At 49.4% G+C, this 27,768-nt stretch overlaps 8 protein-coding genes across 8 annotated transcripts; 4 read left to right on the top strand and 4 right to left on the bottom strand.

The window, feature by feature from the left end:
* Positions 1 to 2,979: 2,979 nt before the first annotated feature.
* N7484_003035 (elongation of very long chain fatty acids protein) lies at positions 2,980 to 4,125 on the bottom strand (the record flags this gene model as incomplete). The annotated part of the gene is made up of 3 exons (XM_057113455.1): positions 2,980 to 3,311; positions 3,372 to 3,654; positions 3,715 to 4,125. 3 exons carry the CDS (start codon positions 4,123 to 4,125, stop codon positions 2,980 to 2,982), a joined length of 1,026 nt encoding a protein of 341 aa, XP_056973595.1.
* Positions 4,126 to 6,803: 2,678 nt separating this feature from the next.
* On the top strand, positions 6,804 to 8,065 carry N7484_003034 (cytochrome c oxidase subunit VI; the record flags this gene model as incomplete). The annotated part of the gene is made up of 4 exons (XM_057113454.1): positions 6,804 to 7,129; positions 7,277 to 7,322; positions 7,448 to 7,565; positions 7,668 to 8,065. Coding segments are annotated over 4 exons (609 nt in total), but the record flags the coding sequence as incomplete, so codon positions are not given.
* A 514-nt stretch (positions 8,066 to 8,579) lies between these two features.
* Positions 8,580 to 9,972, bottom strand: N7484_003033 (glycosyltransferase family 15 protein; the record flags this gene model as incomplete). The annotated part of the gene is made up of 4 exons (XM_057113453.1): positions 8,580 to 8,736; positions 8,803 to 9,421; positions 9,468 to 9,761; positions 9,831 to 9,972. The coding sequence occupies 4 exons, from the start codon at positions 9,970 to 9,972 to the stop codon at positions 8,580 to 8,582; spliced, it is 1,212 nt and encodes a 403-aa protein (XP_056973593.1).
* Positions 9,973 to 10,162: 190 nt separating this feature from the next.
* Positions 10,163 to 12,845, top strand: N7484_003032 (uncharacterized protein; the record flags this gene model as incomplete). The annotated part of the gene is made up of 2 exons (XM_057113452.1): positions 10,163 to 10,237; positions 10,290 to 12,845. The coding sequence occupies 2 exons, from the start codon at positions 10,163 to 10,165 to the stop codon at positions 12,843 to 12,845; spliced, it is 2,631 nt and encodes an 876-aa protein (XP_056973592.1).
* Positions 12,846 to 13,273: 428 nt separating this feature from the next.
* Positions 13,274 to 17,356, bottom strand: N7484_003031 (phosphoribosylformylglycinamidine synthase; the record flags this gene model as incomplete). Its single annotated transcript, XM_057113451.1, has 1 exon — positions 13,274 to 17,356. One exon carries the CDS (start codon positions 17,354 to 17,356, stop codon positions 13,274 to 13,276), a length of 4,083 nt encoding a protein of 1,360 aa, XP_056973591.1.
* A 3,802-nt stretch (positions 17,357 to 21,158) lies between these two features.
* On the top strand, positions 21,159 to 22,888 carry N7484_003030 (MFS transporter; the record flags this gene model as incomplete). The annotated part of the gene is made up of 3 exons (XM_057113450.1): positions 21,159 to 21,588; positions 21,645 to 22,580; positions 22,632 to 22,888. The coding sequence occupies 3 exons, from the start codon at positions 21,159 to 21,161 to the stop codon at positions 22,886 to 22,888; spliced, it is 1,623 nt and encodes a 540-aa protein (XP_056973590.1).
* Positions 22,889 to 23,487: 599 nt separating this feature from the next.
* On the top strand, positions 23,488 to 26,059 carry N7484_003029 (putative C6 transcription factor; the record flags this gene model as incomplete). Its single annotated transcript, XM_057113449.1, has 4 exons — positions 23,488 to 24,335; positions 24,388 to 24,647; positions 24,703 to 24,928; positions 24,982 to 26,059. 4 exons carry the CDS (start codon positions 23,488 to 23,490, stop codon positions 26,057 to 26,059), a joined length of 2,412 nt encoding a protein of 803 aa, XP_056973589.1.
* Positions 26,060 to 26,374: 315 nt separating this feature from the next.
* N7484_003028 (fumarylacetoacetate hydrolase family protein) lies at positions 26,375 to 27,710 on the bottom strand (the record flags this gene model as incomplete). The annotated part of the gene is made up of 3 exons (XM_057113448.1): positions 26,375 to 26,919; positions 26,974 to 27,312; positions 27,365 to 27,710. The coding sequence occupies 3 exons, from the start codon at positions 27,708 to 27,710 to the stop codon at positions 26,375 to 26,377; spliced, it is 1,230 nt and encodes a 409-aa protein (XP_056973588.1).
* Between the last annotated feature and the right edge of the window lie 58 nt (positions 27,711 to 27,768).

Genomic DNA, 27,768 nt, shown 5'->3' with positions numbered 1-27,768 from the left:
AAGTCGCCTATTGGCGGAGGATATCCACGCATGATGTGATTGGCGCAGGGTGGGAGCGCAGCACCCTTGCAGCTGAGACCTGGGATGGAGGGGGGCGCTACCCCTAAGGATGCTAAGGATTGGGCCGTTTCACCATTACGCACATCGTGGCGAGGCTGGGACCAAACTTTACAGCTGTAACGCCGGAGAAAAATCTGATAGATCAACGTGAGCTGTCGTTGGTTACTTGGTCCATGCGCCCAACGCTGGGGCTTGCCGCAAGTCAGGACTGTGCGGTATCATTGGCTTTCAACATCACTAGCAGATGGCGGCAGCAATTAGATTGCAGCTGCACAGTGAAGAAAGCAATCAACGGACAATTCAAAATAGAAAAGATCATCGCCTCGAGAATGAGTTCAAATCATACCACGGCTTATAGGAGCTCCGAAAGGCAATCCGTGGAAGCGCTCGGGAATCAAGATGGAACCTCTAAACAGTTGCCAAGTTAGCCGCCGCTCCAGAACAGTGGGGCATGTATAACTCAAACACGCTACGACGAACTCCTTGGGGACGTAACTTCGTCGGTGGAGTCCGGTATCTTCCTACCGAGTTTTGGCCTTTTTCTTTTTTTCTTTTCATTGATTTTTTTTTTTCAGAACGCGTCCTATGCCAGGGGGTTTATCCACGCTTTTCCATCTAGTCAGGTACAGATAGGAGCCCCGCCCTTTAACCCTAAAGGGTCTAAGGGCCTGTGCTATGCTGAAGGGCCTCAGGGGGGCCCGACCAGGTGGCCTATGTAAATGTGCCCAACTACACATTACGTTAAAGGATCTAGGTCGTCAAGTGTTCACAGGAGAATTCTCAGGGATCTAGACAGGCACAAGATACACCCAGGTCCATTCTTTACTGTTAAGGGCCACAGGGGGCCTAACGCCAATTGGATAGCAATGCGAAAAAAAAAAGTCCAGTATATATTCGCCAAGCTGCACGTAATTCTCTAGTCCCGCTATTAGGAAAAAGAAATCAGATCGATTCCATAAGAGTACTCCAAATCCGTACAAAGCAATAAAAAGCAATAAAAAAACTGGAGCAGCGACTCGCTCCTTGCGTGGAGTCAAGTGTATCGGCGAATTTTCTCCGGGTTATAGTACGCACTGTCGCGCTATCGTTTCGATTATTTATAGCCTAAAAAGCCAACTGACATCATTCACCAATAAAAATACCACGCCATCCACAACCTATGACCAGCTTATTCTTCCGTTCCACCCACATCAGGCAAGGAACCTCCGGAGCTAATACTTCAGACCTTTGACCTTTCCCAACCTGATCGACAGGAACACCTTCAAGGATCCACGCTTCTATCTGACAGCGGCGGTCCACTTGAAGTATTGATCCTCCGCTTTAGTAGACCTGGATTGCATGCCGGTATAACCGCCGGCCCCGACCTCCACTGTTTCGTGTTGTCTGACTTATCCATCTGCCGACATGCCCCTCAACTTTGGAATCGGTCGGTCCTAGAACTGCAGAACCATAACTCTGGCGACTCGCCATGCCCCGTCGACATGGCAACTTGTAAGCTTTTGCTGGTGCTCTGTGCTGACGCCTTGGCCATGCTCCGGTTACGTGGGCCCTGCATCATAGGCCTCATGCTTCCGGTCAATTTTGTCATTGTCATTCCACGCATCCTGGCTCACGGGGTTCCAAGCAAGGCACTCTGTATTGCATTGTCTAACTGTCCGAGTTACCCGAGGTCTGAACGTATCTCTAGCTTCGGATCTACAGACTATTGAATATCTCCCGGCCACGCTGCTGGATGGCTGAACGATCTGTCACTGCACGCTGCACACCACAATCATCCTCCCATGCGGTGTGGCTGGATGACGAAGGCTGGAAGAAAGTTCAGGAGAGTTGAAAATCTTCAATGATTGACCACGCCGTGCGCCAGATGGATCTGATCGGCCTCCAATACTGAAGTTTACCTTCTACAAGGATGGCTGGAAGAAAAGGCGGGCATGATTTCGAATCGAATTGGGAGGATGATCTCTACTTTCCCCGACCTGCCATGCTTGCCATGCCATGCTGGATCTGTCACTTCGTGGCGTTTATTTGTCCCCCGTTACACACGCCTCCTTATGCATGGATCTACACCCCGAGTCAGTTCCTGCATTTTGTGGGACCGTCGATGTGATGTAGCACATTGAGCTTCGACTGTCGTTTCCCCATCAACGTGGTATATTTGTTTTGCTTTTGTCAATATGGAGCTTTGAGGGATTATGGAAGGTGAAGGGACTCCTTTCCTTTCGTTCTATCATATGGATTCTTCGGATCCGTGGTCTGCATGCGAGACGCAATGAGCTGCAGGTGTACACGGGTCCATTGCAATAGGGACTGGAGCCATGCAAATGCCATGCTGGTATTCCTTGCGTTGCTTTCGATCCCAACCACCGAATTACTAATGATCCGATCAAGTTTCGCATGAATTATATTTAGCATATGTGGCTTAATATCTATATTGCTAACAAAGGGCAGTCAAAAGGCCTGCCGCCAGCAGGCTAAGGGGTAACAACGACAAACATGAACAGAAGATGACATTATAAAATACAACCGAGCCGAGACTGTCCGACAGCCCACCCGAGTGAAAGAAAAACGAAGAAAGAAAATGCCTAGTCCTAGGGGTTGATTTCCCTCTTCCGACGTCGGACACCAATCCCCCCGACATACCCATTCCTCACAGAGCCCATGTCGCATAGACCGCCAGACTGTCGAGCCTAGCATCGTGAAAGGTCGTTCATTAAAAACAATTAGAAAGTGAATCATCATGGAGCAGGAACCGCGTCGATCAGCTTCTGCTCGCATGTTCGAGGTACGGAAATGTTCGAATAACTTTCTGCCCTATTTTTTTGGATGGTTCAATGCATTGCCGTATTCACACGACGATGCTCATCTCACCACTCCACATGCGCGACCGATACGCATCAAATAGGAATTTCAGCAAGTCACTTATGCCTTGCGGGAGCGAGTGACTGGGCCGTTGGAACGGCCGGTGGAGGAAGCAGAGCCGTTCGACTTGGCATCGGCGGCAACGGGGGAGGGGATCTCGAAATTCTTCATGTCGATCAGGGACTTCTTGCCGGTGTTGCGACGGGGGCGGCCGACCTTAACCTCCTTCTTATAGGTGGCGATGTAGAAACCGATGAACAGGAACAGGTACGAGGTGATAATGGCAATACCGGCGAAAGCGGCGAACTCCTCACCAGCGCAGCTGCCCGCGTTGGGAGCCCAGGGGAAGTAGGTGGAAGAGAAGTAGCTGTAGGAGGCGAAGTAGATGAAGCCTATGCGCAGTCATTAGCATTGGAGGACAGCGAATGAAAATCAAGATCAGGTGTACTTACCAACGTCAATGACGAACTGGAGGATCTGCAGCATGGTGATGTACTTCTTCCACCAGATACGGACACCACGGGCACTCTGGAAGTAGTACCAGTACATCACAACGTGGACTAGCAGGTTGATGGTGATGGGAACCCATGACACAGCAGTCAGGCCAATGAGCTGAGTGTAGCACAGAAGAGCAGTGGCACCGTGGTGGTAGGTGTGGAGGAAGGTCAGGGGCTTCTTCTTGAGGACAAGGAAAACGGTGTCGATGAACTCCCAGTACTTGTTGAGGTAGTTCAGCTATTGAAGAATTGAGGTTAGTGACATCGCTTTCTCATATATGCGCGATTTGATACTCACGTAGTAGAGAACAATGAGAGGCTGTGTCCAACCACCGCGGTGGTCACAGATAGCGTAGAAAACGCCGTGGTGCCAGAGGGTGGGGATCAGCTGTTCCAGGAACAGGACCAGCAAGACACCACTGATGATGGTCAGGACCAGGTTGTGAATCATGAAGAGAGTGTTCAGCTTGAAAGCGGAGAAGTTCTTCATGACCTCACGGCCACCGAAAATAACCACGTAGTAGGTCACGAGCATCATCACGGTCTCCTTAAGGGTGGACATGGGAGTCACGCCCTCCTGGAACTTGAACTCGCTGGCAGGGTATCCCTTGACCTGTTCGAAGGCCTTGTCGAAAAGAGGCCATAGATGCACGCCAAATGGCCGATCAATGGATGGGAGGGGCACATTCTGGAGGAATTCGGCTGCCATGGTGAACGGGGGTCCGATGGACGATGAGGCCGAAGGGGAAAAAAGAAAATTAAAAAAGTATTAAAGACGAGGCCGAGTCCAGGAGATGGTGATCCTTTTCCCGCAAGCAGTCAACAAAAAAGAAATGGAAAGGACCGACGTTGTAGGAAAGAAAAGACAAAAACAGGAGAACAAGTTACTTTTTGCGTCCGGCGCGTCCGCTGGGTTCCCAATGGGGCCTAGCGCCGCCGTAAAAGGGGGAAAATCAGCAGCCGTACTGTTCCGACCACAATAAGCCATTGTCCTCGTCCCTGGTCTGCGAATCTGGTCATGATGATCTGATTAATTTCTATGATTAATTCAATTCCTTCTACTATCCCCTAGAATATCTGCGGTCTCTTCTGGTGGTGATGTTATCAAGAAAATTGTACTCCGGAGTGTCACATGTGCATCACTGTTTGCGGGGATCAGCCCCAATGCTTTTCTTCTAAGATTATTCATAAGGTAAGTTTTGAATGGGCCATTCCAGGATCCTCCTCAGGTCTGCCCGAGTCTCTCGGTGATTTTTGAGCCTTCCTATCAGAGGCTCACCTAAAAGAGGGTTACAATCAGGCCCATCACTATGAAAAGTGCGCCATCCACAATGGGATCTATACTCCCCAGCCGAGGCTGTACTACCCCTTTTTGTGAAGGACTACCCCAGCCGATGCGGGTAAGGCTTCGATTATTGATCATCGAGCCCGAGGCAATCTCCGCACCTGCGACTAACTAGATGTAGATTCTCAAAGGGATCCATAGACCCAGGATGTTAGACTTTCAGGTATCGCCTCAGGTACACACCTCGCATCCTGGACCCCCAGGTAGTATTAATATAATAATGAATAAGAAATTTGCATTTCAATGGAACTTCTTATAGATGAAATCACTCATTAGATATGACCGTATTTTCTCTCCATCAAATTGCAATCGGAGATGGAGTAAATAATACCCAATCATTCTTTCGGTTTTCTTTTTCCAATCGGAATATTTTTCCATTTCTCCCATTGGACAATACTCCTCCACCTACACTTCCGCTCCTTGGGCAATCCATTTTCTATCATACTTCAAAATCGTATTTTAAGGTTGGCATTTTGATCATCCACAGCCATATTTCCATTGACCAGAATTACCTTGATTCGGCAGACTGTCGGGACAATATGCATTACTCAACAATGTGTGCAACCCGGTTGGATAGCTACGTGAAAGAAGTCCCTACACACCCTTTAAGCCTCATTTTGCTTTGAATATTCTGTGTAGTGCTTATTTCAGAAGCTCTATTGCCCAGGTAGCTGCTTTGAGGTGACAAGGCTCTATATTCAGTGCAATTCTCAAGTCGCGAGGTACATCGAAGGTATAAAAGGGTTGAATAGCCTCGCTTTCGTTCCAAGGATATCCTCCATCATCCTATCTCCATTGACCGCAATATATTCGATCAATGGTACTGTTCCATGTCTCTAGATCAATGACAGAAGAAATGAAGGATATGACTTAGAGAGAGATCCCCTACGTGGCTTATGACACCGTAAGTTCATATGCCCAGTAGATGTTTGCCCGTCGAATGCCAAGGTTGAAACAATACAGATCGAATCTTGATTCCGTGAGCTAAATTTGCTGCGTCCCGACAGGTCCATGTAGACAGATATAGACGCTAGCTGTGGATTTTCACTAGGGAATGTAGATAATCGGCCTCTAGTACAAATTCCTAGAAGTCAACTAACAAAGCTTTTATAGCTATGTTATTTGCAGTCCCTAGGCAAGACAAATCCATACCAATTTTAGCCTAGGGATAATGTCAAAGTCCAATAGAAATGACTCCTTTTGTGAAAAATGATACAACCTGACCAAGCGAGAGTGAATCAATTGGTGCGATGGGCACCAAGAGTACATATTCCCAAACACACCACAAAACACAAAACAAAATTCTGTCGAGCGATATGACCTAGGCAAATTCTGGGAAATTGATCACTTGATATGAAAATTAAATGTAGAATAGGATGGGTTGTCAATCTTAAATTGAGAGACGACAACAGAGACCTAACTAACCTCGGGTTTCGCCTATGTATACACCTCTTGAGTTTAACGGTGCCTTACGTGTAACAACGAGTAGCATGTCTTGGTTTTGACCTAAGCCTTGATCGATTGGTTGCGATATTTCGCTTATCTATGGGGCTTGGTTCCAGTCGTATGATCTTGATCCTTTCCACCACCGTACTATTCATCAAGTGCAGGTAGCTTCTTTGGTTGGGCTCGTCAGGCTGTATGTACCTAATGCATACCTATTTGAGAAATTCCTCAAGCAGTATTCACTAGTATCAACCAAGATTTTGTATGTCAGACCTCGGATGAAAGTCTCTAACCTTCTACTTCCTAATGTTTATTCGCGGCTACAAAATATATATTAGCGTTACTCCGATTGGATGATAAGTTTTCACCGAGAATCCTGTCAGTGTGGCTTGGACATGTTTTAAGCTTGCACGATATACATTGAAAGAATAATCTCCCATCAATTGATTGGTATATTAACACCCATTAGCTCAAACCCATACAATTGTAGCGGATATGACACGCACTTGAAGCTGTCAAGTATGGCTCCACCAATCAGAAGAAAGTGTTTGAGATCAAACGGCGCCGGGCCATGTCGGCGTGATGACTCAGCGTAGCCTCAGGCAACGACACCACACCACCCGCAAAATCCAGCCGGGTACACGACAACTTCGTCCTCCTCCCTTCCCCGTCTCCATCCACTCTCCCCTCATCACCTCCCTCCAATTGACTCCGGTCCAATCTACCGACCCGCCATGTCGTCTTTCTCTATCTTCCGTGTCGCGACCCGCGCCGTCCGCCCTGCCAGCTTCGTCCGAGCTCCTCTGGTCCGCTCCCGGGTGCAGACCCCCATCACCATGGCCGCCCGCGCCCGCACTTTCGGCACTACCGCTAAGCTCTCCTCCGGCCACGAGGACGAGACATACGAGGAGTTCTCTGCACGGTACGATACATCTCGCCATTAGCATCGGTGGAACTCGGAATGAGGGGACCGGGTCGGGAGTCGCTGGAAGCGCTATCCTGACCCCATATCAGTGCTAGTCTATGTCCGATAAGAACTGGCCTTGCTGACTTTGTGTCTCAATTGCAGATTTGAGAAGGAGTTCGAGGGTGTGCAGGATGTTTTCGAGCTTCAGGTAAGATTGAATCTACTCACCCTCCCCGGAATGCGATATCTGTGGCCGATCTTGCCCGATCGTCAATTTCTATCGATCTTCTTCCCATTGTCCCTAGAGATGATCGCTAATCTTATCTCGCTCAGCGCAACCTGAACAACTGCTTCGCCTACGATCTCGTTCCCTCCGTTGAGGTCCTCACTGCGGCTTTGCACGCCGCTCGCCGTGTTAACGACTACCCCACTGCTGTCCGCGTTTTCGAGGGTATGCGAAACCCCTTTTTGATGCGAATTGCAATATTAACGCAATATTGCATTCCTGAATCCACCCCGCTATATCATACCAATGGCTAACGCAATTCAACAGGCATCAAGGCCAAGGTCGAGAACCAGGAACAGTACAAGCAATACCTCGAGGCTCTTGAGGGTCTGCGCCAGCAGCTTGGTGTCGCTCTCCGGGAAGAGCTCTTCCCCCAGGAGGAGTAAATTAGCGTCTTGAATTTTGTCTTGTGTTTTTACACCAAACCCCCCCGCGCCTCATCAATTTTCTTTCTCACTCCGTACCGTACCCACACAAACTTCCCCCGTGTCACCGATGGCTATGATCATGCGCATCCGTTCGCGTTGGCTGGGACGCTAATCGGGTAGAAGATTGAAAGCTGTATACATACTTTTAGAGATCTCCTGTGTTGTTAGTGCCGTTGTCTGGAAAAGGGTCTTGTGTACCATGATTGGTGCTTATTTAATCTTTGTCGTGTTTCTTCAGTTCCTCGTGTTGTCAGGTCATGACTCGTAGACGTTCCATGAGTTGTGCAGGCTATTCTTTACACAACGCTCATCTCCCAAGGCTCGGTTCATCATTGAACAAATCTATTCTCAGTGCTTTGAGCATACAGATATCTTCGGTGCGAAACAGGCGGTGACACTAAGGCACAAAGCCAACATATAAAAAGAATCCACATCCAGGAAATTTGGCAATGTGCAATCAATATAAGTACAAAGAAGGCCAGATCGGCTTCAACTCTCAGACAACATCCACGTCCAGAACGCGATTTATGAGGCAACAGAGAAAACGAAACCCTGGTGAAAAAAAGGGAAAAGGGAATCCAAATGGGGAAGGGCACAATGTTTCATCAATAGGTATGTGTCCGCTCAAAACGCCGGGTACCCAAACCACCGAGTGTCGGGGAAAATATACTCATCAGGTATGCGAAAGATAATGCAAGGTCAAGTCATCAAAATGACAAGGTCTCAAACGTAGATCACCGTCGTCTATCACTTAGTGTGTTCCGACATACTTGAAGTAGGTCGGGCGGCAATCTTCCTTGGACAGCCAGTCGGCACCACCGAAGAACTGGCCGGCCTCGCATCCGGAGCACTTGGGTGAGTTGGGGCAGTTGTAGTAGGGGATATGGTTGTACCCAATATCACGGAACCTGTATAAGGTTAGTGGAGTTCTAAAATGGGGGTTTGTATAGAGGGCTAAAATAAGGGAAGCATACCAGTGTACATTATTAGAGTCGGCGAACAGACCGATACCAAGCGAGTGGACGGGCGCATCGCCCCAGCGCTCGTAGAAGAAGCCACCGGCACGGTCGAGGTGCTGGAAGTAGGCCTCGTACTTTTCACCACGGAAGAAATCCAAGTCACCGATCTCAAAGTTAGACCAAAAATGACAGGTGGAGTAACCGTTGGCCATCTCATTGTGCTCAGGGCGAGCCTGGTCATCAGTGATCCAGTCCCACATGTTGTTTTCGCTCAGATACGACGGGTTGGCAGCCAAAAACTTCTTAGTCTGAGGCCAGAGGGTTGCGATTGTCTGGGGAGCATCGTAGAGGTTGATGGTGAAGCCATAGGTCTTGTTGCGATCCTCCATGTATCGGAAGACGTCATAGTCAACATCGCAGAAGAATTGGACCTTGGGCTCAATGCGCCAGTAGTAGCGGTATTTCTCGAGGGCAGGGTGCTTGTAGAACATGCCGCTGTTCCAGCGACACATCTGGTGATAGGAGATCTTCGACGCGTACTGGATGTTCTGCTCCTCCAGCATCTGGGCGGACTCGCGGAAAAGATCCATGTTGATCCAGTCAGGGACCTCCCAGTGCTCCTTGGGCACCAATTCTATAGACCGAACGGTTAGATAAGCTTCGGAATTGGGAGAACAGACGAATCGAAAGATTCGGGGGAGGGTGCGAACCATATTGAACAGCGGCTTTGGTGGCAGCCTGAGTCTTCTGCTTGAATTCCTCTGTGAAAGGAACATCGTTGAAGAAGATATAGGGATAGTTGAACTTGCTGTTCCAAGTGCGCTCGAGGTCGCGCATAGTCTTGAGCAGGTCGTTAAGTTCCTCATTGCGCACCAACGTGATCAGGGCGGCATTGGTGCGCGCCGAGTTTGCGCTATCGGGAGAATAATCATTTTCGTCGGCCCGCCATAAGTATCCGTCCGGTTCTCCCGTGGCTATTTTTAAGCGTCAGTGATGCTGTGGTTGTTGGATAGATGTGAACGGGGATGTGGCAAGTAACGAACGGTCTAGAAGGGGATCCCGAGTCATTCCATTCGTCAATTTAGTAGAAGGTTGATCAGAGGATTGGTGTAGATTGAAGATGAGAAATAGAGTCAACAGGACGCACGCAGCGCCTAGCATGCGAATCGGACGTGCGATCGCCATGATGGGTGGTGAGTGATAAGATGTGAAAGGGGGGGAAGAAACACTGTTAAGGAACTCCGGAGCCACTTTACTCCTTCAGGTCTAGGTGCCGCCGCGTCATCCAGTTGGCTTTCCGCGCGGCCAATTTAACCATCTTTATCCACACTTAGCGCTCACTCTTGATTTAGATATTCTGGTTTCAGGGTCCATCATGGGTCTTGCAGCCCTGGTATCCCTGACCGATGAATTGATCGCCGCCGTGGTCAAATTCCCCGCTGACCAGAAAGTAAGTATTCCATTGTTGTCTTGCGGGACTTGGCGCTCATTGTCATGTTTAGGAGTCCACACGCGTCTTGAACCTCAAGCGCCGGGTTCAGGGATCTTTACGCCCAAGTGGTCATAGTCTCACTGATCAATTTGCGGTGGCCCGCCAGCTGGAAGGCCTGCAGGAGAAATTCCAGGTCGTCAATCGAGATGAATTGGCTGAGGCTCTGCGGGAACGCCTCGTGGAATTAGAGGGTTATCGCAGCTCTTGGACCCCAGAGATCCTGAGCTTACTCCTGCAACTATCTGATCGCCCAGCTACATTATCAAAGTTGGACAATCTTTCCAAGCCAATCCAGGTACCGGAGGAGGAGTCATTGTCATTGTATGAGAAGGGCCTGGGCGGTGCCTTCGGTGAAGAAGACATATGGGAGCAGGTGGATTTCACTGCAGACTCATCAGATGATGAATTAGCTTCCCTCTCCAGCGAAGAGTCGCGTCCTCGAGCTCCGCCTCGCACCCCTAGTTTCTCAGAACAGGACTATGTTATTCCAGACGAAATCTTTGTTTCGGGAGAGGACAAAGAACTCATCGCCACTATAGAAAAAGTTCAGTTTTGGAGACCAGAAAACTATCACCATGTCACTCAACGGGACCAAAATCCGTCTCGAGTCATCACTGAATTGCAGCTGGCTAGAGAAACAATCTTCATGCTGCAGGGTCTGCCAACCTCCATCTTCTGGCGCCTGGATGATGATGTCGAAATGGATCACAGTTATATTCTTGCACATTCATCCAGAAAAGCCCTATCCTCACTTTTGCATTCGTTCACCGAGATTGGTGCTAAAATCGATGCCGTACGACGGTTCACCCACATCCCGCAGACTATCCCTTATATGCAGACCTTCAGCCGGTGCCTTGAGGAACGTCTACTCGAGTTCGACAGTCTGCTTTCTCAAACGCAATGTCGATATCTTTCTCCTGGCTCGACAGTCAGCCTTCTCCAGCTATTGGATGACGTCCGCCTGCGTTCTCACCATCTATTGGTTCTGGCCGATCTCATTACCAGATTGAAACAAGATCACATACAACCAATGCGGTGCCTCGACTTGCTCTATGATTCAGTATGCATGCAAGAAGCCGTTGGTGATGAAAATGCAACTAAAAGGCTCAGTGCGCTCTTCTTTTCGTGCTTCAAGACGTATACTCGATCCATTCAGCTTTGGATGGAGACTGGACAAGTCGATCCTCTAGACACTGCTTTTTTCGTGCGGGTGAACCGGGAAAACAGAGATTTACGAAATCTGTGGCATGACTGGCATGTGCTCGATGAGGGTCTCAATCGACAAAACATTCCTCAGTTCCTAGAGCCTGCCGTTAACAGAGTCTTCACAACGGGAAAGAGCATGGTTTTCTTACGACATTTGAACGCGCTTCCAGAACGACCAGAGTCTTTTGAAACCCCGGAAACACTATTTGACCATCATAAATTCTCAGAGCCATCCCTTATATCTCTTCCGTTCTCTGCTTTAGTGGAGTCGACTTTTGACAAACTGGTTGATGCCAACCACTCCATCAGTGCTGGAATTCTACGAGCCGAACTTGACGAACAATGCGGTTTATGGAGCTCCCTCGATGCTCTAGAGCATGTTTACCTTGGAAAAGATCTAAGCATACTCGGAACAATCGACACTAAGATCTTCGAATTAATGGACCGAAGTCGCGCTTGGGATGACAAGTTCTTGCTCACCGAAGTAACACGAACAGCATTCAGCGTCATGCCTGAGATCGATCTATCTAGGCTTATTGTCCGATCTGACGGATCCTCACACCACGATCAGAACAGATCTGTCCACATCCTTGAATCGGTATCCATTGACTACGTCTTACCATGGCCCATAGCAAACATTATCACTCAAGACGCGATCCAGTCATATCAAAGCATCGCCAGATTCCTTATGCAAATCCGACGTGCAAAATACGCCCTCGTCAGACAACGCGTACGAGATGCCCGTGTTCCTACCGATGAAAGCGCACAAACCCTCGTCCATGGTCTTCACCATCACCTCCTCTGGTTCCTAGACATCCTCTACTCACACCTTACCTATTTCGTGATATCAACTGCAAACCAATCATTGCGCTCCACACTCTCCAACACCGAGGATGTGGACGCCATGATCGCTGCTCACCAGTCCTATATGTCCTCTCTCGAAAGCCAGTGTCTCCTTTCAGAGAACCTTGCTCCAATCCATGAGCTCATAATCACCCTTCTGGATTTGTGCATCCACTTTGCAGATTTGCAAGCTGTACACGCGCATGCGATCGCTGCCTCGGAAGATGGGATGTCAGACTCTCGTTTCATCCCGAGTAAATCGCGGCGCAACGGGATCGATAATTCCTTTGATAGCGATTCAGACGAGGATGAGGACGATGGTCTTGACCATGAACAGACTATGACGATCTCGTTCAGAGAATCGCCGTATGAACTCCAAATGCAGAATCTCAAGCTTCAATTCGACCATTTGGTGGGGTTTGTTGCGGATGGGTTGAAGGGAATTGCTCGTGCGGATGGTCTGCCAAGCTGGAACATTTTGGCGGAAAGGCTGGAGTGGAGGAAGCGTTTGGCCTAGAAAATTCGAAACTTGATACCAGAGAATCTGCATTCAGCGTTGGCATGGGCCGCTAGAAAAGGTTGTGATGACTTATGATCAATGACTATGACATTTCATGACTTCAGTGAAAACAGGGAACTAACCCTAATTCATATTAAAAGGCTTCCTTTTCTTTATTCTGTAACTAAGTGATTAGTAGAATGAGTCTAAAGTAAATTGGAGTAAATTTTGCTAAATTTTGGTATATCTTTACTATCTTTACTGTGAAAGACCGGCATCTTCAATGCCTCTTATCTCGGGCGTCCTGTTTTGTCTGTTTCGTTAATGCTTTTAACAATCCTTCCACTCCAATATAACCTGTACCGAAAACAAAATATCAACAAAGAAATGTAGCACAATGGCGCAAATTCAGAAAGAAAAGAATTTCCTAGGCTATCATAAGCCCTCTAACCGACCCAGCGTCTGGCACTGAAGAAGATACGTCCCCAAGGACCAACATCTCCCCAGTTCTCAGCGGCCTGGGGCAAGTAACTGGCAATACCGTTCATGACAGTACGCTCAGGGTGAGGCATGATGGCCAGCACACGGCCGTCGGGGCTACGTACACCGGCAATACCCTCAGGGCTACCGTTGGGGTTGAATGGGTAGCGGGTAGTAGGCTTGAGGGTGGCATTGTCGACGAAGCGCACAGGGGCAAGACCCTCGCGGACAAAGTCGGAGGCAGAGGTACCAGGGGTACCAGCGAACGAGGCACGTCCCTCACCGTGGGCAACAGCAATTGGGAGCGAGGAACCGTCCATACCGTGGAAGAAGACGCTGGGGCGCGACGGGTCAGGGTCGGAGATGCGAACCATGCAGACACGGCCCTCGTACTGCTCGCTGGTGTTACGCTCGAAGCTGGGCCAGTTGCGGGTACCGGGAATCAGCTCCTTCACACGAGACAGGAACTGACAACCGTTGCAGACACCCAGAGCGAAGGTGTCAGGGCGCTCGAAGAAGGCCTGGAACTCCTTGCGGGTGTTCTCGTGCAGGAGGACGGACTTGGCCCAACCTTGACCGGCACCCAGAACGTCACCGTATGAGAAACCACCGCAGGCGGCGAGACCGGCGAAGCTGGCTAGGGAGACACGGCCGGAGATAATGTCGGTCATGTGGACGTCCACGGCAGAGAAGCCGGCTGTCTGGAAGGCGAAGGCCATCTCGGCCTGACTGTTGACACCCTGCTCACGCAGAATGGCAACGCGAGGCTTGTTGGTGAAGGGTGAGTATTGGGAGAGGCTGGTCATGAAGGGCAGGCCGCGGTCCTTGGGATCGAAAGAGGGATTCCAGGACAGACCGGGGTTGGTGTTGTCCAAGATGTTCTCAAACTCCTGCTCAGCACATTCGGCGTTGTCACGGATCTTCTGCATGTGGTAGGAGGTCTTGGCCCAGGTCTGCTGCAGGTTGGCGCGGGTGTTGCGGTAGATGAGGGAAGCCTTGTGGTAGATGACAAGGTCCTGCTTCTTCTTCTCAGAGACACGACCGATCTTGTGGATCAGGCCGGCAGGGGGGCCGCAGGTGGCGAAGCAAGAGCGGAACTGAATCTCGTGCTCCTTGCGAACCTGGAAGACGGCACCAAGCTCCTCGTTGAAGAGGGCATCGACAACATCCGGGGTGTGGAAGGAGGCGGCGTAGTTGTCGGTCATAATCTCAACACCGCAGCGACCGGCGAACATCATCTCAGCAAGAGTGGTCAAGAGGCCACCATCGGAACGGTCGTGGTAGGCAAGAACGATACCAGACTCCTGCAGCTGCTGGGTAGCATCAAAGTAGTCACGGAAGATCTCGACATTGCGGATGTCGGGGCATTCAGCACCAACTTCACCAAAGACCTGAGCAAGAGCCGAGCCACCAAGTGCCTTGCGACCGAAGGCAAGGTCAACAAACATTAGAACAGTCTCTCCAACCTCCTCAAAGCTGCGAAGAGCGGGGGTCCAGGTCTTGCGGAAATCACCCACAGGAGCGAAGGCAGAGATGACACACGACATTGGTGCTGTAACTTCCTTGGCCTCGTTCGAAGCTTCGTCCTTCCACTTCATCTTCATGGACATCGAGTCTTTTCCAACAGGAATACTGATACCGAGCTTGGGGCAGAGGTCCAAACCGATAGCCTCAACGGCCTCATAGATAGCAGCGCCCTCACCGGGGTGGCTGCTAGCAGACATCCAGTTGGCGGACAGCTTAACTTGGCTAAGACGATCCACCAGATCAGCGGCAGCAATGTTCATCAGGGACTCAGCAACGGCCATGCGGGCGGAGGCAGCCGCAGAGATCAGAGCCAGGGTAGGCTTCTCACCCATAGCCATAGCCTCACCAGTCTTCACACCCTGGAGCAGAGAGGTGGCAGTAACCGAAACATCGGCAACGGGAGTCTGCCATGGACCGACCATCTGGTCACGAGCAGTAAGACCACCGACAGTACGGTCACCGATGGTGATCAAGAAAGACTTGGAGCCGACTGCAGGCAGGGACAGAACTCTGTTGACGGCCTCACTGACCAACTCCACCTTAGTAGAGAGCGAAGGCAGGTACTTGACGAGGCTGGAATCCACAGCAGGCAAAGTCAGCTTGCGCGAGTCGACGGTCCTGGTCATGCGCGGCGGCTTGCCAAATAGTACAGACAAGGGCAGATCAATGGGAGACGGGTATTCCTTAGAATCGCGATCAAGAAGAATGAGTCTCTTTTCTTCCTCAGAATCACCGCCGCCACGGCCAACAACAGAGAAACCGCAGCGTTCACGCTGAGCAATAGCAGTGAACTTGTTCATGCTTTCCTCACCAACAGCGAGAACGTAGCGCTCCTGAGCTTCACAGCACCAGATTTGCATGGGGCTCATGCTCTTGTCGGTGCTGTCGACCTCACGCAGCTCGAATTTGGCTCCCAGGCCAGAATCATGAATCAACTCGGGAAGAGCGTTAGACAAACCACCGGCACCCACATCGTGAATGAACTTGATGGGGTTGTGGTCGCCCATTGCAACACAGGCGTTGATGACCTCCTGAGCTCTACGCTGGACCTCGGCGTTTCCTCTCTGAACACTGGCAAAGTCAAGATCTGCGGAACCCTCGCCAGAAGTGATACTAGAGGCTGCACCACCTCCAAGACCGATCAGCATGGCTGGGCCACCCAAGACAACAAGGAAGGAACCAGGCTTGACAATATCGGGGTTCTTCAAGGCGTGCTGAGGACGGACAGTACCGACACCACCAGCAATCATGATGGGCTTGTGGTATCCACGGATCTCCTTCTGGCCATTTCCAACATCAATCTCAGTGAGGAGAGTGCGGAAGTAACCACCAGTGCAAGGACGACCAAACTCGTTATTGTAAGCAGCACTACCAATAGGAGCCTCTAGCATGATATCTAAGCTGCTTGCAATGTGATTCGGCCTGCCGACGTCCATCTCCCAGGGCTGCTGGAAGCCGGGGATCAAGAGGTCAGAGACACAGAAGCCGGAAAGACCGGCCTTGGGGCGAGAGCCACGACCGGTGGCACCTTCATCACGAATCTCTCCACCGGCACCGGTAGCGGCACCGGGGTATGGGGAAACAGCAGTGGGGTGGTTGTGGGTTTCGACCTTGGCCAAGAAGTGAACGACTTCCTTGGTGTGCATCCACTCTCCGGTGGTTGGGTCAGGAGCCCAGAAGGCGGCTTCGGATCCTTCCAGCACAGCAGAGTTGTCACTGTAAGCGCTGACGGTGTGTTCGGGGTGTTTCTTGTGGGTGTTGCGGATCATGCCAAAGAGGCTGTTGGGCATCTGCTCGCCATCAATGACCCACGAGGCGTTGAATTGCTTGTGGCGACAGTGCTCTGAGTTAACCTGGGCGAACATGAACAGCTCAACATCGGTAGGATCGCGAGCGATAGCACCGTTCGGGCCATAAGCCTCAGCCAAGTACTCAATCTCAGAGTCATCCAGCGCAAGGCCCAATTCCTTGTTGGCCTCCTGGAGAATCTGCTTGGGAGACTTATCACCGCCCTGCAAGGAGATGGTCTTCAGAGGCTGAGTAGCGTGCTCCGAGAACATCAATTGCAGGTCAGGCTCCTCATCGCTGATGATCTGAGTCATGCGGTCGTGCAGAAGATCCTTGTAACCCTCTTTGTAATCTTGAGCTCCCTCGCGAAGGCAGGAGATTTTCAGACCTCGCTCGATACGCACGACGGATTGACGCAAGCCACATACATGGGCAATACCGGTGGCTTGAGAACTCCATGGCGAGATAGTTCCGGTTCGGGGGAAAATGTAGAAGGTCTCGAACTGACCATCGGCGGAGTTGAAGGTGGGGGGAATATCGGTGATGTCGCCGTATTTCAGCAATTGCTCGAGAACAGCACGCTGCGATTCATTGAGGGGCTGCGAGGTGTGCACATAGTGAACCCACTGGGCTCGGACATCCTTGACACCCAAGCTCGCAGCAATGGCATGACCGCGAGAGCGGGAATACGCCACCGAGCCCGGGATGGCGATATAGGAATCGGTGGAAGTCATGGTGAAGTTTACCCCGATTCAAAGTTGAATCAGAAAATACCCTCCCTCGGGATAAAGGAGGATTGGCCTCTCAAGTTTTAGCTTGAGTAAAGAAAAAACCCCGCGATGACTCTAAACTTTTTTGCAAAAAGTGAGTGGCCCCGCCCTAATCCGATTACGGCGCTTATCGGTATATCACGTGCTGATTAGTATACGATTTTTTCGAACTCAATTACTCCGTAAAGGTTGTCCTTTAGAAAATGAGAAAATTTGGTCAAATACTGCTTTACGTTTACACAGTGGACTCTTCGCAGTGCTTGGCCTATTCAGCTCAATTTTTCTTTTTTTGGTTGTTGGGTACTTGAAGCGGGCTGATGAACTACCGGGACTCCGGGAGTCCCGCCGCTAGCCTGGGCTAATCATGATTGTTCCCATGCCCTCGTAAATTTGGGCTTGCATGCGAGTGCCTAGGTCTCCCTAAGCTATTGCTCAAAGTTTTTGAAACTATCAAATGGACAGTGCATATCCCAGGAATTAATATGGGTGCCGTGTGTTTTTCCCTGAGATAAAGAAAAGAAGTTGTATCATCTGATTTGAAATCTAAAAGCTGAATCTTGATCTCGTACAATGGTCAAGGTTTCAGAACCACCGTTAAGAACGATCTTTCTAGTAAGCCTGGATTCCTTGTTTACTGAGTAGCTACCTGAGAATAGAGAACGTTAATACACTAATGCCTGTGGAAGCTCGGATCCGCAGAACAATATCTCCATGAGAATTGCATCCTCATGCAGCATAGATAACATCTGAAGGGATGGGAAAACGTCCATGCACCCATCTCATCTTGAATAAAAAAATAATAAGAAAGCGGAAGTCTCTCTAAGCAGCGGAGATAGGCCGCATGCCCAAGGGCGTATTCACCAAGGAAGACAGTCAGATAGCTACCCCTGAAGTGGCTTTGTCCTGTAAGTAAGTCAAGTCCATAACGTGTGTGCATCAGGGCTCTGGCAATTTCAGTGGATATTGCTGAAATGATATAATTGTGCACGGAAAGGTCGACTGCACGACATGTTCCCAATATCCTCCAGTATAATTTCTATCCTATCACACAAGTGGACTCCATATCGAATCCAGTAAGTCTGAGGCCAATTATGTGTCTTCCAGTAGGAAGCCTATGTAATATGGATCCACCAACCCGGGCGAGTCAAATAAGCGGGTTCTGTTGATACAGCCAGCGGGCTCTTTGAGGACCAAGAGTTCCTGAACGAATTGGTTTCGTTGATCTGTGGAGCCGATTTATCCCAGTAAAACCTGGGCGATATCCATGGCATCATAGCTAGTTTCCCCTAATGTTGCTGTAAAAGAATCATCAGACTCATTTTGAAGCAGATTTTGGATTGCAGCTCTAGAGAGCTGAGCCTGTTGCCGGTAATTGATAATCTTATTTGAGGAAGATACAGTATTATATCTAAAGATAAGACACTACGGGTAGGATATATATCAATATGAAGAGTTCAGAAGCATACAATATTAATGGAAATGGGCCGCTACCTAAGATACGTGCAACCAGTTACCGGCTGGACTACTCTTGCTATGGTCTTGGGTATTCTACTTTATTGAGTGCTTGGTTTCGATATCCAGAAATCTTTTCTAGAGCGCTTTGCACAATTAATCGGGGAAATCCTGGCATTCGTCCGTCTGGCAGTACCTTATGGTCCATGGATAACTCGCCACTCGGGATTTGGGTTCTAGATCTCTCTGTCATAGACTATTATTTCGCATTAGACAAAAGAAATTATCGGTGAATCAAAACCTTCTCAATACTTGAGTATATGGAAATCGAATTTTCTGGTTTGTCCATTCGCCGTAGTTTGCAATCATCGGGTGGGTGGCTGATGCTGAATAGGTTGGTGGAAAAAGCGACAAAAGCGACGGATACCTCAAAGAATACATCCACCAAGGGATATCCGTCGATACCCATGTATTCTGAATCTCAATTTCCATACCAGCCTCCTAAATCGTCGGTAAACTCTGAGTACGGTTTGGAAAGTATTGAAGAGACACCTGGTGATCAAGGGATGGGAAGTTATCAAGTCCCAGAGACTAGGGATGATCGCCATCTACCTGGAACACAACTTTTGAGTCAAAGCACAAAGTACCACCACGGCCTCTGAATAGCCGCTACTGTTACGACAACGATATATTGAGGTATAGAGAGTATACTGAAGGCGTTCGTGTACCACCGGAGATGGCTGTTGATTTATAACCTCTGAGGTCACTTACCTGCCTCATACGCACATGCACCTCCTTGGAAGGAGGAGCCGAATACTCCTAGGAAGATCAGTGACCATTATGATGAATACAATCATACCAACATCGGTCATACCTTCAATGCGACTTCCAGATTTACTCACATTTACTTTACCTGAGCGTCAAACTGAAAACTGCAAATACGAGAAAGTGTATTTAACTATTCAAGATTCTCCTCACCCACACTGAATATTGACTCTCTGAGTGGGCTTGATCTCCACAATGGTGGATATACGCGTTCTTCGGGAGGGGACTTGCGCTACTGCCATTATCAATCTTCAACACGAACCTACGAGCTGGAAAGGCTGGAGAGATCGATTTTTACTATATCATATATTGGCATGATGGCTTTACATCCATACATTGCCATGGGCTCCAAAGCTTTGATTTAACGATGTTTTCATTCGTCCAATGCGAAATTACAATGAAATTCATTCTATAACAGAGCGATCTAGAATCCAAATCCCGAGTGGCGCGTGATCCATGGACCTTAAGGTACGGCCAGACAGACGAACGCCAGGAATTCCCCAATCCGGAGCGGAGATTTCTGCCTTAAATGGTAAGACGCTCCGTCAAGCCAACAGCGCCAAGTATTGATTGCGACTTTTTCTCCCTTTTACTATCAAGATTTCTTTCTTTCTCTTTCAACTCTAATTAGAGGTTCTCTGTCTGGTTTATGAGGCCATTGACAAAGACCCTGCGAGTCTGATTGCCTTATTTGGAAAACTACCTGAGGTTACTTGGTGTATATTGGAACATTCATTGACTCCACATATACTGTATGATACTCACGCACTCATGCGTGGTCTTTAGTAGAATCGAAGAACAATTTCATTCTATTGAACTTGCCATATAGTTCTCTAATAGGCGTAGATAGACCCGCAATACATAGCGCCAAGCTGGAACTCGGAATGCTGAGTGGACCATGCATAGTTCGAATACGAACACAACAACAGGCCATAGAGATAAGGAGGTAATGACTCGGACCCTCCTTCTAGGGCTAATGGAGCATTATGTTTTAGATGGCTATACTAACTAGGTCAACCTTGATAATTCAAAAAGTGCATCGATTGAACCTTGTGTTTGTTTCAAACATAACAGGGCGCAGATCATGTATATCAACGCTTGTGGACCTCAAGCAAACCTTTGTCTGTTTTCTAATACATACAGTGAGCTCTTGCAAAATCAAAGGACCTGACCATCGTGAATTCCTCGCGGCATCTTGCCGTATAGGGCTAGCGCCATATTTCCACATCAGGAAACTTAATCAAAGTGGGTCTGCCGTCCCGATATCATATCCATTTTGTAGTATAACGCCCCACGGAAGCTAACCTTGCCGCATAACGTCACGACTGGTCAGAATTTTTTGGGGATCTGGATGCTGGCCCCGTGGTAATGGGGTATAAAGACCGCGTCAGGTCCCCTCGGACTCATTTGCCTGAACCAGGAAACTCCAAAATCACACACACGCTAATAGTTCGACTTTCCTCACCGGCTCGACATACCACAATCAAATATGGATACTTCTCGAGCAGGGCAAAACTACACAGACCTCACTAGTCGGACTGCCTCTACGGAATCCCCCAGCGAGCGAGTAGATTATATTGACCTCCCGGTCCGAGTACTCAGCGATGACGCCGATCTACGAGAATACATAACTGAGACGCGCACCGGCGAAATAATCAAGCCTGTCAAGTCCAATGTTACAGGACGAATCGAGGACTGGAAGTTGGTCACTTTTACTATTGACGACCCCGAAAACCCCAAGAACTGGTCGAAGGCGTACAAATGGTACTGCACCATGGTCGTTGCTTTCACTTGCTTTGTCGTTGCATTCGCTAGCAGTGTCATCACGGCCGACTTGACAGGACCCATGGAGGCCTTTGGAGTGTCTCGCGAGGTCAGCTTTGTGGTTGTTACAGTCTTTGTTATTGGATTTGGAGTTGGTAAGCTATTCCGATTTCCCTTGCATGCCATTTCATCCTGTCTGACTCGATTCCAGGCCCCATGGTTTTTGCTCCAATGTCTGAAATGGTTGGACGGCGTCCAGTCTATGCCATTACCTTACTGATGGCTGTGATATTTGTTATTCCGTGCGCTGTTTCTAAAAATATTGGAACCTTGATCGTCTGCCGTTTGATCGACGGCATTGCTTTCAGTGCACCCATGACTTTGGTCGGTGGTACTCTGGCTGATATGTGGAAAAGCGAAGAGCGAGGTGTCCCAATGGCAGCCTTCAGTGCTGCACCTTTCATCGGACCTGCTATCGGTCCTCTTGCCGGTGGATTTCTCGCTGACAACTGTGGTTGGAGATGGCTTTACTGGCTGCAGCTCATCTTGTCCTTTGTCGCCTGGATTCTGATTACCTTCACCGTCCCCGAGACATACGCACCAATCCTACTCAAGAAAAGAGCTGCGAAGCAACGCAAGGCTGAAAATGATGAAAAATATACAACCGAGGCTGAGCTTGATCCTCGCCCTCTTGGACAGAAGCTGCGTATCTTTCTCTTCCGCCCTTTCCAGCTACTCTTCCTGGAGCCAATCGTCTTCTTCATTGCTATCTACATGTCGGTTCTTTATGGTCTTCTGTACATGTTCTTCGTCGCGTACCCCATTGTCTACCAGGCTGGCAAGGGCTGGAGCGCCTCGATGACGGGTTTGATGTTCATCCCACTAGCAATTGGTGTTGTTATGAGTGCCGCATGTGCACCATTCGTCAATAAGCACTACCTCAAGATCTCAGAGCAATGGGATGGCAAGCCCCCAGCGGAGAAGCGTCTGATCCCAATGATGTGGTCCTGCTGGCTTATTCCCATTGGCCTGTTTATCTTTGCCTGGACTTCATATCCTACCGTCCATTGGTTTGGGCCCTGTATTGCAGGATGGCCGGTCGGTTTCGGTTTCATTTTCTTGTACAACTCGGCGAACAACTATCTCGGTATGTTTGCGTTTTTATTTAGTTGAGTTCTCCATATGCTGACTTGCCTAGTTGATACTTACCAGCACCAAGCCGCATCGGCTTTGGCAGCCAAGACCTTCCTTCGATCAATGTGGGGCGCCTCCACCGTCCTGTTCACCGAGCAGATGTATGACCGTTTAGGGTACCAATGGGCAAGCTCTCTTCTGGCATTCATTGCTCTCGCTTGCTGTGCTATCCCCTACGTCTTCTATTTCAAGGGCGAGTCTATTCGCAAATTCTCCAAGTATGCCTTCAGTGACGACGAGGAGAAGGCTATCAAGGCTTGAACCCACATCAAGCCGCTTGAAAGATCGTTCCATGCACAGGATGGGTACTTGGATCCTTTTATCTAATTTTTGGTTTTTCATGATTCCCTTTTCGCAAACTGCGTTACACAATGGGTTTTTTTGTTTTCTGTGTTGCAAATGTGAGCATGGGACATGATTATACGATAGAACAACTCCCGGGCATAATTATTCTAGAAAAAAACCTAGCTACTCATTACAGAGCTAATATGAATTTTAATATGAATATTTTACTACCTTCATGATTACTAAATTCCAACCTCAATGTCTTGTAATGTAGAGCAACCTTCCGCATATGGGTGCCCCACATCACGTGCACCGGCAGATAAGCACCGCCGATGATGCTCTCTCAACCATTTCAATTTCGACATTGCATCCACCGTTTGACTGCAGCCAGAATGATGGGCTACAGTATGCAAAACTACTGATCGACAAATAACAAACGGCTGCCTGTTTAGACTTTCGCTTCCCGAGTTGTGTCTGATTTTTCAGGTGGATCAGTCGCATTGACGCGCATACGTAGCCGACGCCCGATAAACTCCAGAAAATTGATCGACCCCCAAGAACATACAAAACACGCCATGACATCTCCGTATCCTCCATTCACGTCAAACTCACCATCCGATATGGCTAGTGGGCCCAACAGATCTGTTTCGGACTTGCCACAGTCTCAAGTGGACGCCATCATTCGAACGAAGCGCAAAGCGCGCGAGCCGAAAGCTTGCTACCCATGCCATGCGCGCAAGGTTAAATGTGACCGGAATTTGCCATGTGATGGCTGTGTCAAGCGCGATCATGCAGATCTCTGTTCTTACGAACGCCCCTCCAAGAAACGCTCCCAAGCTTTCCTTGAGAGTCCCGTGGGGGGCGCATCGGCATCTTCCACAATGGATCAGCCTGCCTTCTACAGCTATGACGATCATCCATCGAATATAAAGTCTGAGACTATTCATAGCCAGCGGAATGGGGCCACCATTGCAAGTGGACGTGTGTCGATTGCCCGAGATGAATGGGAGAATGTGCGCAACCGACTGCGTGAGATGGAGTCAACCATATCGACTTTGCGCATGGGGCTCGAGCGGGCTGAAGAAGAGCCCGCCGTGACTGTAGAATCCGGGAGTGTGCAGAGTGGAGATGCAGGTTCCCGTTCCAAGGGCGCTTCGCCAGAGCGTGAGGGCATCCATGCTGCCAACACGCTCGGCCAAGGCACCGTTCACCTGGGTTCGCGCTCAGTCCTAGCGTATATTCTCAATAACAAGACTGGATCGGATCAACTCCAGACCCTGTTAGAGGGAGGGATATTGCCGAAGTTGGGACTTGATAACGAGTCTGCAACTTATCCATTTGTCGACTTGTGGTCTTCGGATATGTCAACCTTTGACATTAGCGCAGTTTGTAGTGCGCTTCCCACAGATCAACAGTGCAGAGAGTGAGTCTTGCTCCTTGGAACCTTGCGCTATGCTTCCTAACCCTGAGAATAGATTTTTCTATTGTTACAAGGAAATCGCAGGGGCGATTTATCCTGTCATTGAAGATATCCGTGACTTCGAAAATAATCTGGAGCTTCTCTTGCAAAACAGAATTGCTTCCGGAGGAGTATATCGAGAGGATGCCGATGAGGCGCAAAACCCATTTGGGGTGAGCATTGCTTACCTGGGCCTGCTGTTCTCTGTTCTGGCATCTGGGACCCAATCATCCGACCTTGGTAGCAAAGAACGGGAATTGACCTCGCAGGTCTATGGTATGTCATACTACCTTATTTGGGCAAAATTTTCCCAAACTGACTCATGGTCTAGTCTGCTGCTCCTACCAATGCCTTCGTATGACCAACTTCCTGTCCCAGCCAACAATTGAAGCCATCCAGACCCTCCTTGTAATTGGTAATGTCTTATCTTACAATATGAATCCTGGTATTTCATATGTTCTGCTGGGCATGACGCTTCGGATGGGGTTGGCGCTTGGTCTGCATGTTGAGTCAAGCAGGTTTTCACAAGCTGAACGATATCGCAGGCGGCATGTTTGGTAAGTGCTTGGACTTCAGGGTAATTCAAAGCTTTCTGTACTAACGTCTACAGGTGGTCAATGGCGTGGCAGGACAGTCATTTCTCTCTCTCCTACGATCGCCCTTCTACTACAGCAGTCAGCCAGCCTGACATTGCATACCGAGAGGGCTCTAAAGCAGGCGATCTCTCGTACTTCGAAACTCTCTGTCGCGTCATTTCCCTGGCACTGGAAGTCGTCCGCATTCGAATGCTTAGCCCTCATGCACACATCAGTTTCGAGAGCATCCAAGGTTACAAGGAACGAATCCAGAATATAATGGATGAGGCGAAATTTTATCTACGCGATGCGAAATGGTGTTCCACTCCAACTGAACATCTGGAGCGGGTTGTGCTGAAACTGCATTCTTCATACTTTTCGTCCGAGCTTTGCCGACCGTCGCTGAAGCCAATGGTCAATTCCTCCGACGCTAGCACTGCGAGCATGCGCGCTGACTGCGTGGCTAACCTGATGATTACCGTGGAGGCTTATATTGAACTGCACAATATTAGCTCGCATGCCGGCCGATCATGGATTGCATTACAACGGGCGATTAGTTCCGCGTTTTTGCTCGCTGTTGTTGAAGAGGCCAAATCCGATCCGAAGGTCTGGAATCTTCTGCGACAGCTGGAGGGTATCATTGCGCAGCGAGCTAGTAATGAGAGGGCTTTCGATGGCGCCGATTCCAGCATGACTTCACCGCCACAGGCTATGAACACATACGATCCAATCACTGGTGCGACTAATCCGCCGGGTTATGTTGCACCCGCCATCGATCCTACGTCCCCCGTCGGTGCCCCTGAAACCCAGACACAATGGGCCAAGTCTCTGGCTAAAACCCACCGCGCCTTGCAAAAGCTACTTGCGGCCTTTGGCAACCAGACTGCACGCCCTCTGAATGGACGCAGCCCTGCGTTTCCATCTCAGCATAACCCCAGCGCGACTACTGCCGCCAATTTGAGTGTCTTTGTTGCCCCTGGTTCGGCTAGTATGACCCCGAGTGTCGGCTCTCTCCCACCACCGACACCGGAAAGTTCAGGAAGTGGTGAATGGACCATACCTAACATCCTTGACCGTGCCCAAGAGTACATTCACCCGCCGCTATGGGGATAAGGGATAATTGATGGAACTACGAAGATCTATTATCCATCATGACTATTCGGCGTATTGGCAGAGCATCTTTCGGGCGTTGGTTTTGGTTTGATTCATAAGCGAAATATGGTGTTTTAGCAGGTTTCTGTTCATTTCAAGGGGAACTTCTCCGGTCTTACGTTTCGTTGAATCTATTTCATGGACTTCACACTGCCTATAGCTTTCCTAATAATTCACTAATTGCTTTATCCCTAAGGGCTTGAGAAGCTTATTTACACGGCAATGCCCATGCTCGGTACGTAATCAGATCAATTCTAAATGCACCTGAGATATGTTTTACAGCGCCCTTGCTGGTCGCAGCTGGCCCACACATTCTCCAAATCCAACCCCGGAAGTTGATCCGCCGGCCACTGCTGTCATACGAACAACATCCCAGTCCTGCAAAAAGTGTCTCTTGGCCCCATCGCTCAAGGTCACCGGCTCCTTGCCAGCCTTGGTGATTTCCAGCAGACATCCCAAGCTCCCTTCATCCGGCCCGCTGACTGTACCAGTACCCAGGATATCTCCAGTCTGAAGATCGGCCCCAACACTTGCAAGGTGGGCACACATCTGTCGTCCGCTCCAGTACAAGTCCTGTACTTTTGATTCGCTCACGGTGGTCGCCTGGTCCCCGACAAGCAGTTCCACCTTCATATCAATCGCATACGCGGATTCGGCTACGTCTTCGAGGTGGCGTGCCAATGCCACTTCTGGTTTGGGTCCTGCCATTTTGAAGGGAGACAGGGCATCCAAGGTAACCACCCAAGGCGAAATGCTTGTTCCAAAGGCCTTGCCGTTTAGTGGGCCGAGAGGAATCATTTCGCAGCCTTGGATATCCCGAGCTAGAAAGCACTCGTCAACAATTGTCTGTGACTGTATCACGCGGAAACACTTACCACTCCAGTCATTCAATATGACAAATCCGAAGATGTTCTCATCAGCGTCTTTCGCATTCAATCCTTGCAAATGCGGGACTCCTTGTCCGACAACGACACCAATTTCCAACTCCCAGTCCATCGCCCTTGACGGACCGTAAATGATGGGCTTTTTTTCAGCCGCAGCTGTCTTATCAAAGAAATGGCCGTTAGGTCTGACGACCGGCGTCCCGGAGACAACAATCGTACTAGCACGACCGTTATATCCGATTGGGAAATTGAAAAAGCCCGGTGGGGGGGATTCATCATTAAGAATCGCTCGGCCCGCATTGCGGACATGATGAAGACTGCATGAGAAATCTACTGCGGATCAGATCTAGATGTCCACAAAAGTATAAAATGACGAACCTACCTGTGAATCCACCGACAGAGACAGGCAAATGCATCGTAACGGCGCTAATATCTTCCGTGCTGTTGTCCGGCAATGGTGCCGTCAATACATCTTGAAGAACTTTTCGCACCTCGCGATGAATTGATTTAGGCAGGGCTGCGTATTCATTAAGGGTTGCCTTGTCAAACACTCCTTCCGGCAAGCTAGAAACTTCAGCGAATATACCAGAGCGCTGTAGCGCGCCTAGGAAAATGACTTTATTCTCTAGTCGTGTGACGCATTGCGGCTCGCGATGATTATTAGACGATGCTACTCCGAACGGGATGTTGGCAATGGAGAAGTGACCGCTGTATTCGGGGGACGTCATCGTGAAAAAATGCAGAGGGAGTTCAATTTCAAAAAGCTACTTCTACGGGCGCATTCGC

The sequence above is a fragment of the Penicillium longicatenatum genome, assembly GCF_028827895.1.
Source record: "Penicillium longicatenatum strain IBT 33135 chromosome Unknown contig_2_segment0_segment0, whole genome shotgun sequence".
Classification (NCBI taxonomy): Eukaryota; Fungi; Ascomycota; class Eurotiomycetes; order Eurotiales; family Aspergillaceae; genus Penicillium; species Penicillium longicatenatum.
Note: the sequence above shows the minus strand (reverse complement) of the source record. Positions and strands in the feature narration are given on the sequence as shown.